This window comes from Antechinus flavipes, chromosome 2, assembly GCF_016432865.1.
Source record: "Antechinus flavipes isolate AdamAnt ecotype Samford, QLD, Australia chromosome 2, AdamAnt_v2, whole genome shotgun sequence".
Lineage (NCBI taxonomy): Eukaryota > Metazoa > Chordata > Mammalia > Dasyuromorphia > Dasyuridae > Antechinus > Antechinus flavipes.
The window spans coordinates 553,146,497-553,160,123 of record NC_067399.1 but is presented as its reverse complement, the minus strand read 5'-3'; the positions used below and the strand labels follow the sequence as shown (position 1 = coordinate 553,160,123).

Below are 13,627 nucleotides of genomic sequence, written 5' to 3'. Positions count from 1 at the left end.
TTCCTTTGCTTCTACTCCCTCATCTGAAAGCTTTATTATTAGGAAAAAATGAGACCATTTTCCAAGAATTTAATTTATTTAATGATATCTATAATCCTTCTGACATTATTTCCTCCTTTACCTGTCTCATAAAATGAAGTGACCTATTTTCTTGTGAAGATAAATCCTACATGCATAAATGATCTGATTTTATTCCATCTTCTCCAGCAAATTACTGTCCTTATCATCGCTAATCAATAATTTATGTTCAATATCTTCCTTTCTATTGGATGCTTCCATATTTCCTACAAATATGCCTATATTCTCAAAAAATCCTTCCTGGATTAATCTATCCTGGAAATCATCCTATGTTTCTCTTCTCTTTTGTGGCTAAATTCTTTGAAAAAGCTATCTATATAATTTTTGGGATACCTTGTATAGTTTTGGGAGTTATTCACAGAGATGATAATTGAACTTAAAAGACCTGATGAGGTAATCAAGAGAAGTAAAGCTCCAGTTTAGAATATTAGGGCACAATCAAGCATTGTAATGAGGAGATAGATGAGAATCCATTAAAGGAGATTAAGGAATAATCAGAGGAAGAATGAGGAAAGAGCAGTGTCATGAAAGTCTAAGGAGGAAAGAATATTCAGGAGAAAGGAGTGGTAAATCAATGAATGAACAGAAAAGCATTTTTAAATGTCTAAATCTTGAAGAAATGATTACAAAATCAATATAATTCTTACCCTTAAGAGGTTATGTTCTAATAAGGAGAGACATATAGATATCAAGGGTGGCCAAGAAATCAAGGATGAAAACCAAGAAATCATCAGTAACTTTAAAGAGAAGTGCTTCCATTGAATGATAGATTTGAAGCCAATGGATTAAGAAGTGTGTTATAGGCAAAGTGGAAGCAGTTATTGTAAATTGCTACAGAAGATTTTTTTTTTTTATTAAAGATAATCTTTAGGCTTTCTTCAAGTTCTGCTATTATATGAATCTAATGTGAATCATTTAATTTGTGAAAAAAATTATGATGGTAACAGTGGATGCTGATGCCTTACAGTTTTACAAAATGAGAAAGGGACTGCAAATGTCATTACATTAATTTTATACATGAAGAAATAATTTCAAACAAGTTGAGTGATTTGCTCAAAGTCACAAAACTTGAAAGTGGAAAGGTTAGTGCTCAGTCCCAGGTTTTTGATTCCAAATTCTGTGATCTTGATATTATAACATGCCATGTCTTCACTTGTGATGCCAGGGATTTTCTAAAAATTATAATAATCAAAAGCAAACTGAGATAGGGTCATTTCTATGCAATTGTAGTTTCTGTTATTCTATAAGTGATGTTTTATTGATAGTTTAAAAATGCTATTATTATTTACCAATATCCCCCTCTCCCTGACCCATCTTGCAATAAAAAGACAGTTAAGCAAAACAGACAATTCCAGATGACCACTCCTGACAATATATGTAATGTTAAGTCTCTATAATCTGCTACCCTCTTAAGATAGGAAAGTGTGTTTCATCATTACCTCTGAAACTAAGATCAGTCATTTAATTTAATTCTGATGTCTTTTAGTCTTGTTTTAATTTATTGTGGATGTTGTGCATATTGATTCTAATGTCTTTTTTTTTTTTTAACACATGCAATTAAGGCTTCTTTTTAGGAACTGTTGAAAGCAAGAGATGACTTTATGAATCTCTGGTCAGAACCTGAAATCAATCAGAAAGATAATGGTATACTTAAAAACAAACAATCTGATACAGAAAACTCACTTTATTTCTAGTAATACCTTCCAGTACATATATAATAAATTAGAACCAGTCACTGATTTTTATTTTCTTTGAATTTTTATTGGCTTAAAGATAACACAGATCAACAACAATTGTTTGCTTCATATCTAATAATTTTCTTAATCTTTATAAATATTTTTAAGTTAATTTTTTTTCAAATTACTAAAAAAAATGCTTTCTTTCCTTATCAATTGAAGAAGTAAAAGAAAATTCTGTTACAATCTTGGATAGTCAAATTAAGAAATTTCCTCATTGGCTATGTCTGTTTCCTTCTCTCTCTCCCCCAATGTCTCATTCATTATGAGAATCAAGGAGATGTGTAGGATGTAACATGTTTCATCAATAGTTTTCTGAAATGAGATTGGTCATTATATTCATCAAAGAATCTAAGTCTTTCTAAGTTGTCTTTTTAAATATAATTTTATTTTTGTTAAATTTTTCCCAATTGCATACAAATGTTTAACATTCATTTTTTAAAAATGTGTTCCAAATTCTCTTCCTTTCTCCTGTCCCTTCTCCAGCACTTGAGAAGGCAAATGAAATGATGTTCATTATACATATGAAGCTATGCAAAACACATTTCCATAGTCACCATGTGAAAGAAGAAAAGAAGAAAAAAAAAGAAGAAAAGAAACCACCAAAGAAAATACACATATTCAAAACCCCCAAGAAAAAGAAAGTGAAAAAAATGTATGCTTTAATTTGCATTCAGAATTCATCAGTCTCTTTCTGGAGATGGATAGCAGAGAGAACAATTTCTTCCAACAGCCATGAAGGTAACTGAATCAGGTGCTTTGGAGTACTTGGAGCTTGGTCTGGCATTTAAGATGCCAAGGCCATTCATTGCATGCTGGGTCATTGCACTTTTGTCCTGCTACTGGACTCCACTGACTCAGGAAGAGAGAATGAAGCTGACAATTTTTCACAAGTCTACTTCACTTAAATCCAATTCATGAGTAAATCTGGCCATAATAACCCTGTCATGTTACTAGTCCTTTTTGAAAAGAAAGGATGAACAATAACATTCCATTCCATCACAGTAGTTTTTTTTTTTTTTTTTTTTTTTTTATGGTCAGGTTCTTTTTGTTGTTTGCTCATTTTCCTAGCTTATTTCTTGACTTTGAACTTTATGTTAAAGTTGGGCTCTGTTTCTGTCACTTGGTTGGAAGGAAGGACACTGTTCTAAGCTTCTGACTTTTTTCTGCACTGCTGATCCAGAGCTAATCTGGGATTTTGGAAGTTTTCAGTGTTTCCAAAGTGGTGTGATCTGGGGAGAAGTGTGTTTACTATCTCCTGCTCTATGCTCTGGTCTGTGAGTGCTCTCCTGATCTGTACTCTGGTTTCTGCCCAGTAAAAGCCACTGATCACTTGGGAGTGAAATTAGTATTGTTTGCTAGGATCCCTGCTGTCTTGGAACAGGAAGGGATATTGTCTTCAAGGCCAATGATGCCCTGTGACTGAAATTACTGCTTTCTGCCTTTGAATAGTGACCCTGATGTATTTTTAAAAAATTTTAAATAACTTTTTATTTACAAGTTATATGCATGAGTAATTTTACAGCATTGACAATTGCCAAACCTTTTGTTCAAATTTTTCCCCTCATTCCTCCCACCCTCTCCCCTATATAGTAGGATGACCAATACTTGTTAAATATGTTAAAGTAAAAATTAAATACAAAATAAGTATATATGTCCAAACCGTTATTTTGCTGTACAAAAAGAATCGGACTCTGAAATATTGCACAATTAGCCTGTGAAGGAAATCAAAAATGCAGGCAGGCAAAAATATAGGGATAGGAATTAATGTAATGGTTCATAGTCATCTCCCAGAGGTCTTTTACTGGCTGTAGCTGGTTCAGTTCATTACTGCTCCATTGGAACTGATTTGGTTCATCTCATTGCTGAGGATGGCCAGGTCCATCAGAATTGATCATCATATAGTATTGTTGTTGAAGTATATAATAATCTCCTGATCTTGCTCATTTCACTCAGCATCAGTTCATGCAAATCTCTCCAGGCCTCTCTGAAATCATCCTGTTGATGACCCTGATGTATTAGAGATGAAGTTGCCAAACAAGATCCAGTCCTGTGTCCAGTGCTAGCACTCAGACCCCTTGTAATCTCTTTCTAATAATTGTATAGTCCACTTACTGTCTCTGGCTTGAGAGGTCCTTAAGGTACTGCTTCTGTTGCCACCACCTTATCTCACCACTGATATTGTATTCTAGCATTCACCCCTGATACACAAATCTCTCTTTCTGATCTCCTTAGTTGTCTTGGGCTGGATGACTGTCTTTCCTCAACCTTCTTTCTTCTACAATACTCCAGAATTCAACTTGAGGCATTCTTTTAAAGTTGTTTGGAGGAGAATTTTGGGAGCGCTCCAGTACATGCTTCCTCAACTCTGCCATTTTGGCTCAACCTTGGAGGTCCTTAAAAGCTTTATCTTTGCTTTGTCTTCACACTGTTGTTGGTATACATATTCTCCTTGTTCCCTTTAACTATTCCCTTTATCATCTTTATCACTTCTTACTGAACAATAGGTTTCCATAGTTTCCTTTCCATTTACATAGTCTCACTTGTTTACTATACTTCTGCCTTTCCCTTTTCCCAGTTTCCAGTTTTCTGCTACTTCAAAAAGAATTATAAATATTTTTGGACAACCTTAATCTGTCCTTTTTCTAATATCCTCTTCTCCTCCTTCCCTTTCCTCTCTTGTTTCCCTGTTTAGAGAAATGTATTTCTATACCAAATGTGTGTCTATATTACCTCTTTTAATGATTTCAAGTGGGAGTATCAGCTATTTTCTCTATACCTTCATTCTTGTTTTGTATAGGTTTGTGATTTATAATTTTTCCTAACCCTCCTTATCTTTCCTTACTCCCTCTCCTTTTTCTGTTCTTCTTTTAAAGACATAAAAGAACCACTTCCAGTCCTGTCTGATTATTCTCCCTTTGTCATCTGTGATGATAAGAGGATTGAGAGGGGGAAAATGCATCGTCTCTCCGTGTTAAAATATAAGTTATCATTATTTAGTCTGTTATGAGCATGTTTGCCCTTTTATTTTTCTCTCGACTAATATGTTTGGACTTCAAAATTTCTGTTCAGCTCTGATATTTTCATTAGGAATGTTGGAAAGTTCTATGTTTCACTTAAGATGCATTTTTTTTTTCTGTAGCATTATCATCAGTTTTGCTGAAGAAGTTTATTTTTGCTTCTAAGTCTGTATCCTTTGACTTCTCTACTCTTTGGTCTTGGCTGTTAAATCATGGGTGATTCTAACTTGTGACTCTTTTTTTTCTTAGATCTTGGAAGCTCTGGATTTTGTCTGTTCTGGGAGTGTTTGTTTTGGAATTTCTTTCAGGAAGTGTCCAGTGAATTCCTGCTATTTCCACTTTGCCTGCTGGTTCTCAGAGATCTGGATAGTTGTTTTTTTTTTTTTTTTATTTTTATTTTTTTTAAGATTTCTTGAAATAGTATGACTATACTTTTTTTGGGGGGGGTTTCTTTTTTCTTTTTCTTTTTTTTCCTTTTTTTTTTGGTTTTGACATTCAGGTAATTTAATGATTCTTAAGCTTTTTCTCCAAGATCTGTTTTCCAGATCTCCCTCTCTCTCTCCCTTCCTTCCTCCCTCCCTCCCTTTCTTTCCTCCCTTCCTCTCTCCCTCTCTCCCTCCCTTTCTCTCTTCTTTCCTTCTTTCCCTCCCTCCCTTCTTCTCTCTCTTCCTTCTTCCTTCCTCAAGACAATTTGCGTGTCTTAGTTGATCTTGCTATTGCTTTGGGTATTGAATATTGTGAATTGAATTGAATATTGTCAACATTATTCCAAAATCTCTGGGATAGCTTAGGCTTGGGACCTGAAAGATTTCAATGCTCCCAAAGTGATCCAAGCCAGGGCAAAGTCTGATGGTCTGAGCACTTCAAACTTCTCAGCTGTGTTTGATTCTGAGCAATAGTCTGTAGGCTTGCTCCTTTTGAAGTTTCTGTAGATGCTACTGGACTCATCCATTGTCAGTTAGCTATAAATTTCTGGTGAACAAGAACAATAGAGCTGTATGGTTTCCTCTGGTTTGGGATTCTTGCCTTTGTCCTTCTAGATTGGACTAGATTGAGGCTCTGAGTCACACAACTACTGCTTGTGCTTGAAATTTTTTCTCAATCAATACATAGCCTAGGGCTTCTGCCTGCTCCTTACCCTGGAATGCTACTCTTCCTCATTCTGCTCTGAATTACTGAAGAGAGAGTGATAGACATGCCAATTGGCCTCTGTCTTTCTATCCTCTCCAAATTTAGTTCCCTCTGTATATAGCTGGGATCTCTTTTTTGCCCTGATACATAGCCTCTTCCTATGCTGAATTATTTTGTGTAGTGCATTCCTGGCCAGATCCGAACCCCATGATCCATATACTTCTGTTTCCCTCTGACAGCCTGCACTAGAAAAAAATGACTCACTGTGATACTTTTCTTGGATTTCCTAATCAGGACCTATACATATTTGTAGAACTTTTTGGTGGTGGTAAACAGGGGAGGGGCTCACTATACTTCTTACTGCAATTTTGCCATCTTGGGTCTCCCTTCTTAGATTATTGATTTTGATGGGCAGGCCATGTTTTATATTTATTTTATAGTTGATACATTATAGTGGTTGGTGATTTATAAATAACCTATGAAGTTACCCCCTAACACTTTCACTAAAATCATTTTCCAATGATACTATTGATCAAATGAAATAATATTTGTAAAAGAGTTTAGTACAGTGCCAAGCACATGATAGGCACTTCTTTTTCTGTTCTATTAAGGTGACTATGCCAGTGAAACAAAAGCTCTGTAAATTTCTGTGAAACTGGGAAGGCTTTAAGTAGGGACCTAGTAATAAATATGTGTTTTCTTCTGAAAAAGTAGATTAAGGTTATAATTTCTTTTCTGGGTGATTTTTTTCTTTTGTATTAAAAATGTACTCCTGAGTCTTGTCTGGCCCTCTTTCATTTCCTCATATTGGTGCAGGTGTTTAAGAATCAAAGTTTTAAGACTGTCTACTAATATTGAATTATTTGTATTCTAAATGTATGAAAGATATCTGACAATTAACACACTAACACATAAGTTAAAAAAAAAATCAATCATTTCAATTAAAGGTTTAACCTAAGTAAGAGGGTCATTATAAAGGAACTGAAAAAGACCATCAACAATACTTAATCTTTTTGATTAGTAGTCATATAGTAGCTAAGAATGACAAATTTAGAGTAAAAGCTCATTTACAAAACATTTTTTAAATTATTTTCAACTCTGTGACCCATTTGGGTTTTTTGGTGTATGTATGTGTGTGTGTGTGTGTGTGTGTGTGTGTGTGTGTGTGTGTGTGTTCACAAAGATACTAGAGTGATTTGCTATTTCTTCCAGCTCATTTTACAAATGAGTAATGAGGCAAATGGGGTTAAATTATTTGCTTAGGGTCACACGGCAATGAGTGTCTGAGATCGAATTTGAACTCAGGTTCTCCTTATTCCAGCACATTTATCCACTTTGCAATCTGTCTCAACAAAACCTAATAATAGATGAAAAAACAACCAAGATCACATAAACCAGCAAAAAATATCTGAGGAGAAAATGAGCTTATGGAGAGTTGGTCTTAAATTATACAGTTAACTAAAGTCATTTGGGGAGTGCCTATAGACAAAATTAGGGGCAGGATTACAAACAAATATGAAATGAAACATAACATTTTTTAAAAAATAGTGATCTATTCTTACGGGCAGCAAGCATAGGAACTACCATATTTGGGGCTTATTCTCTATCAGGATATCAAGAAATAGTATTTAAAATCATAAAGTCAGGAACAAAGATTAATAGAAGAAAATGGATTTTGAGTTTGGATAAGAGAGACTCTTGGGGTGCAGCATATTAACAGTTTTCAAGTATTTGTCATATAAAAGAGAGCTTAGACTTGGAGACCAAGAGAAAGCAAAAATGAGTAGAAATTGTAGAGAGGGAGAATTAGGTACAGAGTAAAGGAAAAGTTAGAGTTGTATAAAAGTGGAATTAGTTGCTTATCAAGTAGCAAATGTGAGAGCTAGAAATCAAAGTCAGATCAAGTGAGTTGATAAGTGAGGTATGCTTAATACAAAAGCAGGATACTTTTATACACAGGCCTATTTTTCATTTCTATATATCTTTTTTCTTTTGCTAAGGTCAGTGTATCTATATAAGAATAGGAATTTGAGTCAGTAGCATTAGAAGAGAACTACACTCCTCTTGAGAGATACACCTCCAGAATACAGAAGGGATGATATGTCTAGGTTTGCTTGTCAGAATGAGTGGGAATTGGGATAACGTTTTCTAATGTTTATGTATGTTACATGTGGGGTTCTGTCTGGAATGAAAATAAGCCCTTCATATTTGTGGGGACTCACAAAAGTTTCCTCCCACATTTTCATGATTGGATTCCCTAGTTCCAGGAACCATTAGAAAGAAACTATTTTTTCTCCTTTTCTTTCTCCTTCCCTCTCCCTTTCTTTCTCCCTCCTCTTCTCTCTCTTCCTCCCTTCTCTAATTATTTTCTCTATGTTTTCTTATACATCAATTTTTTTCAGGTAATTTTTGCAAAGTTGATTGTTTAAAACAAATACTATCTCTTTTTACCAAATCCTTTATTGGTATTTGTAGTATTCCTGGAATGTTAGTACCTCGTTGATAAATATTCATATTTATTTACTGCTTTAAACAGACCAAAACTACTTGCCTTATTGTGAGATCTTCTGGACCACAGATCCTTAGGATAAAGGACTACTGATCTAGAATCTGAATCATGATGATATGAAATGGGAGGGGGAGGGGACTCTACCACTTGAGAACATGCATAGTTATTCTATGTTTCCAAAGTTTATATGGACTCCCATGTATATTGCCCAGTTTGTGACATATATTTGGATGGGAAATCTCCAGAAGAAATTCATCAGTATGTGTATTTTTGCCAAGCATTTCAGATGGCTATCCCCATAATTGAGTATGAAGAAGTGGTTAGGCTGGATTGTATTTGGGAAACTTCAGAGTTCTTTTAGTGATTCCAGTCTTGAAACTAAAAAGTCCAATTTTTAACATCAACATTCTTCCAAAGTTTCCCTGTCACTGCACATTAAAATCCCAGAAAAAATAAAAATTACAAATATAGCAAGGCAATTAAAAGATGAATGATGGGTATGATTGGGCTGTAGCATACTACCAATGATGATTAATCTTCAATTATCAATTTTCCTAAGTTTTACCTAGGAAAAAATGAAAATAGCTCATGTGTAACAATGAGAGAAAGAGTTTATTGATACTTTCGAGATATTAATAGAACAAGAAGGTGGCTTCATCTTTTAAGGACTTTAGGGAAAACCTCGGCAAGGACTATAATCTATAAAAATGGAGGCAGTACTCACACCATTGAAATGATGATTTTCAAAGTGACCAAATACAATAAAAAACCATTCACAAAAAACCACAAAAAATTCCCATTCACTATGGTATACTGAACATTAAATTAAAAGGAATAAACAAATTATGCCTTTATTGCAGTGTTTATTCTGTAATATTACTTCTAAGTTTATATTTTTAAAGAATCTTAACACTGGAAGGTAAGATGTTCTCTGAACTCCATGTACAATAGGACTTCATATTATTACACATATACTAGAGTAATGGCAGGTCAAGGTTATATAGTCCAAAGTGGAAATAGTACAATTATAATAATTTATCTTCTGAATTAGCTCTGACTCTCCCTCTTTGAGTAGGGGTCATTGGGGGAGGAAATTGCTTTGGCTGTTGTTGAGTTGGAAGGAGCCCAGGGTATGATTATAATATGAAATGACTGACCTGGAATTGGGGAAACCTTGTTCTGATGGTGTACCGATCATTGCTGATAACATCACTTTGTTCTGAAGAGGTCTTTGTTGGGAATGGTCTGTTCTCTTCAACTTTACCAAGGAGAGTTTCATCAACTTGGTTTCTGCTGTTGTGTGTCAAACACAGAACCTCGCTTGGCAGCTGTCAGATATTAACATTCCCTGTACTATTTTGCAACCACATAGGGATGAGACCCAGGATTTAATGATTTGTTAGCACTTGGGGAACTATAGCTTGCCAGGATTTCATTTACCAATGACCTTTTACACCTACCACAGCTGTCATCAACAAGCTGTGGACTTATTTCAGGCCAAGTCCAAGTCAAGTATCAGACCAAGGGATAATGGATTATAGCCTTCTTGTGCTTTTTCATAGAGAGTTGTTGGGATTTTTTTTTTTTTTTTTTTTGGCTTTCAAATTCACAAACCTTGTTAAAAGTGTTATGGAAAAAACATTTTATTGAACATTCAGTCTGCTTCAAAATGGAATGATTTTTTTTTTTTCATTTACAACTGTTTCCAATCTGTTTGACTTCTGTGTTTTCAAAACCAGCACCAAAAAAGCAAAGTAAAAATACCACTGATACAGTACATAATGTAAGTTAACTAATGAAAAAAATATACATTTGACTCTGTAATGAAAAATTAAATGATATTGCCATTGAGGTTATATTCCCTGTATTATAATAAAATATCAAGCAATAACCAACTGCTAGGATTTTTTTCACCAATAAAAATAGCACCATATGTAAGATAGTGAGACTTTATACTCAGAACACATCTGTGCAACTAAAAATGTACAGTACTTTAGTAACAGTATGGAGTATTGTTTACAATATGGAAATAGCACTGTTGTAATCACAGAACATCAGTTTCTAAGGAAGAAAGCAAACCCCCAAAGTATCAGAATAGCTACAATGAAATGATTTTTTTCTGAATTGCTATGAAGTAAATGAAGAGAGGGCAAATTAGGAAAGTTCATGGTGGCATTTTCCGGTTTAATTAAAACTCCTAGGAAACAATAAGGCAAAAATAATGGAGAATTTAATAAAATCAGACATTTGCATTCATCGTTTGTTGGTATTTTGTAGAGTGGCATGAAATTGGCTTTGGCAGGGCAGCTATGAAAAAAATTAGAAGCCAATTTTCAGAGTGTTGCTTAAGTGGTTTTCCTGCTTTTCTACATGGGCACATCAGTGGCACTGCCTTGCTTTTATTGGCCAAAGCTGAATGTGTAGGCCAACCAGAAATGCTTCTGGGTTTAGCTTTTAGTAACTCTCTTAGAAAACTTGGCTTCATACAGTAAGATTTCTGCCCCTTACCTTCAAGTAGTTAATTTAGTATTATTGCTTAGTTGTGAAATAAAACAAAGTTTCTATATTTATTTTATGTGAACAAATGGAACACCAGAGAAGAGCAAGGGATAAAAATCAAGACCCGACTTTTTCCAGAATTTAATTGGGTATTTTGTGGAAATAAGGACCTGGAAGTAGGGGTAGGGAGAAGGCAATAAAAATATTATAGCTTTACCTTGAACAGTGAAAGAACAAAATGTTTTTCAAAGAGGTGTCAAGGCAAATGTTGGTGTTTTATACTAATGATTATCATGTCTTGACATATTTTCTAATTTATTTTTTTTCCATAAAGCAACTATAATGGATGCAAAATATTTTCTTGTTTATAAAAGTGGAAATGAATTCATTCTCAGACTCTTCCCTAGTACTTCTTCATATCTATGGTATCAAAAACAAACCAAACCAAACCAAAACAAAAAAAATCCCCCAACCCCTGCAAAACAAACCCCCCACCCTCAACACACTCATTCACACACAAAACAAAAATATCCCACAAGAGGTGGGGGAAGATAGAGAGGTTTTCCCCCTTCTGAAGTACAATAGCACATTTATAAAAAAAAATGAAGTTGTTACATCAGAAAGAAAAAAAAAACACAACAAATGGAGCACCATTAAATCAGTAATAATTCTTGTGGCAAAATCACTGTGATGACTACTTAGTAATTAGACCTAAGTGAGATCATCTGTCTTATATAAGGTAGGAAAAGGTAACATTTTCAAATATAAGCACCAATGAAATGCTCATGAATCTGTGAGTAAAATATGCGTTGTTTCTGGGATAGCTACAGATACCAAGGACCACCTGCATTGCAACTTGTAACTAGCATTGCCTTACTGAGGCAGGGTTGGAAAATGGTTTCCAGTTTGTATGTACAAGCTGGTTTCACAGATGCCCTTAAAGTGTTAACTAATCATTTCCCTGTGCTTCTGGATATTGGTAGGCTCTCACTCAGAAAAAGATAAAAGTCTTGATTTTTTTTTTTTTTTTTTGCAATTAAGAGCCTTTCACCAATGTCACATATAAATAGCAGATAATAATAATAATAACAATAATATAATAACATAGGGCCCAGACTAGAGTGAAGGTTTGAAACCACTCTAAAAACTAGCTTTGCTATGTGTCATAAATGATTTAATTCTGCTTATTGCTTTGTGCAAGTAGATCATATGCAAAGGCCATTAGCAAAATCCATAGTGAAAACAGCCAGAATTCTGTATCTGGGCTTATGTTGCAAGTCCTATAGATTCAGTTTCAGTTTCTATTTTTAGACATACGAAGGTATAATATTATTTAAAAAGCACTTTTTGGTGGCTCTGAAAATAGATGTATTCTGTCACTACTGAGTAATATGAACTATTCAAATATAGTGTAAATGTGATATGATGTATATGCATTAGAAAAAATTTTTTATGAAGGACAAGCTTGCAGAAATCAGAGAACAGAAAAACTGATGGATCAATAATTCATTTTTACACCTCTGCCAAAGTTGTTCTGAGCTCACTTGCATGATATGTACCAATTACATTAATTTCACAGTACCCTGAAGAAATATCGTTCTGTTTTTACTACAGTATTTTTTCCCCTAAGAAGTGGCAAGTAGAGATCAGAACAACTCAAAATGCTCAGAATTCATCACTTCTCAGGGTATTTTTCCCTAAAGAAAGTGATTTTACTGAATGAATGTCCTCCTGCTATTATTTACCAGGTTATAGGAACTTAAGCACTTGCAGAGGCAAGACAGCAAAAATGAAATAAAAAATTTTTAAAGAGATTATATTCTTAGATGTGGGCAGTACAGCAAAGTCCTGAATCTTCTGTATTTAAAAATTTAAATTATAAGGAAGCCTAAGATTCTGTTGCACTACTTTTTCACTCACATATCCTCTGCCATTGATTTTCACAGGTTTTTTTTTTTTTAAACAGCAAGATTCCTTTTTAAATTAAGCATTTTCATTTACATGATTCCCTCTTCTTTCACCTCTCCTCTGCACATTAACCACTGGGAATTCATAATACCAGAGGAAGCCAAGACTCGAGTGCTAAATAATGTCTCTACCTTTATAAAATTGTTGGCCAGAGGTTTTTTTCCCTTAGAGGTACATAAAACCTTAGAGACTATAATTACTTTGTGACTTTTTGTCTTTTTTTCCCCTACTATAGAAAGCCATCCAGTGGCTATTAATAATATATTAAGTAAAAATCATTAATGACAAATATGAAGCCAAATCCACAATTAAATTTTGTGTGATAACTGTTGAGATGACTATGTCATGTGTATGAGGGATGGATAGATAGCTTTGGTACATCCAATCTATGAAATTTCACCTTAATTGTATATGCTTTGGAATCCACCACTCCCTCTGTCATTAAGTTCCAGTACTCAGACCTACAAGTCCGTGAATTCCATAACTGGCTGGCAATGTTCAGTCTAGGCAGGAGAGCAGTGTCATTAACTCTTCTGCTGCATCTTGTTGGCATAAAAGTCCCTGCACGTTTGGCAGCAGCGCTGATACCACCTCATGTCCTGGCATAGATTCTTCTCCCGGATCACCCTGCAGTACACTGTCCATTGGTCCCCGGTGCACTTGTATGTCAGAGCAGCTTTGGATAA

The 13,627-nt window shown here is 34.6% G+C and overlaps 1 protein-coding gene and 1 long non-coding RNA gene across 2 annotated transcripts in view; one reads left to right on the top strand and one right to left on the bottom strand.

Moving 5' to 3' along the window:
- Positions 1–2,559, top strand: part of LOC127551339 (uncharacterized) — a 33,313-nt gene extending 30,754 nt beyond the window's left edge. Inside the window, exon 3 of the long non-coding RNA XR_007951059.1 lies at positions 2,301–2,559. This is a non-coding gene — a long non-coding RNA (uncharacterized LOC127551339). The remainder of the gene's footprint in view (positions 1–2,300) is intronic.
- Positions 2,560–9,067: 6,508 nt separating this feature from the next.
- ADAMTS17 (ADAM metallopeptidase with thrombospondin type 1 motif 17) overlaps positions 9,068–13,627 on the bottom strand; it is a 507,844-nt gene continuing 503,284 nt past the window's right edge. The window contains exon 22 of the mRNA XM_051980996.1: positions 9,068–13,617. Coding sequence (XP_051836956.1) covers positions 13,466–13,617 — 152 coding nt within the window. The 3' untranslated portion in view covers positions 9,068–13,465. The remainder of the gene's footprint in view (positions 13,618–13,627) is intronic.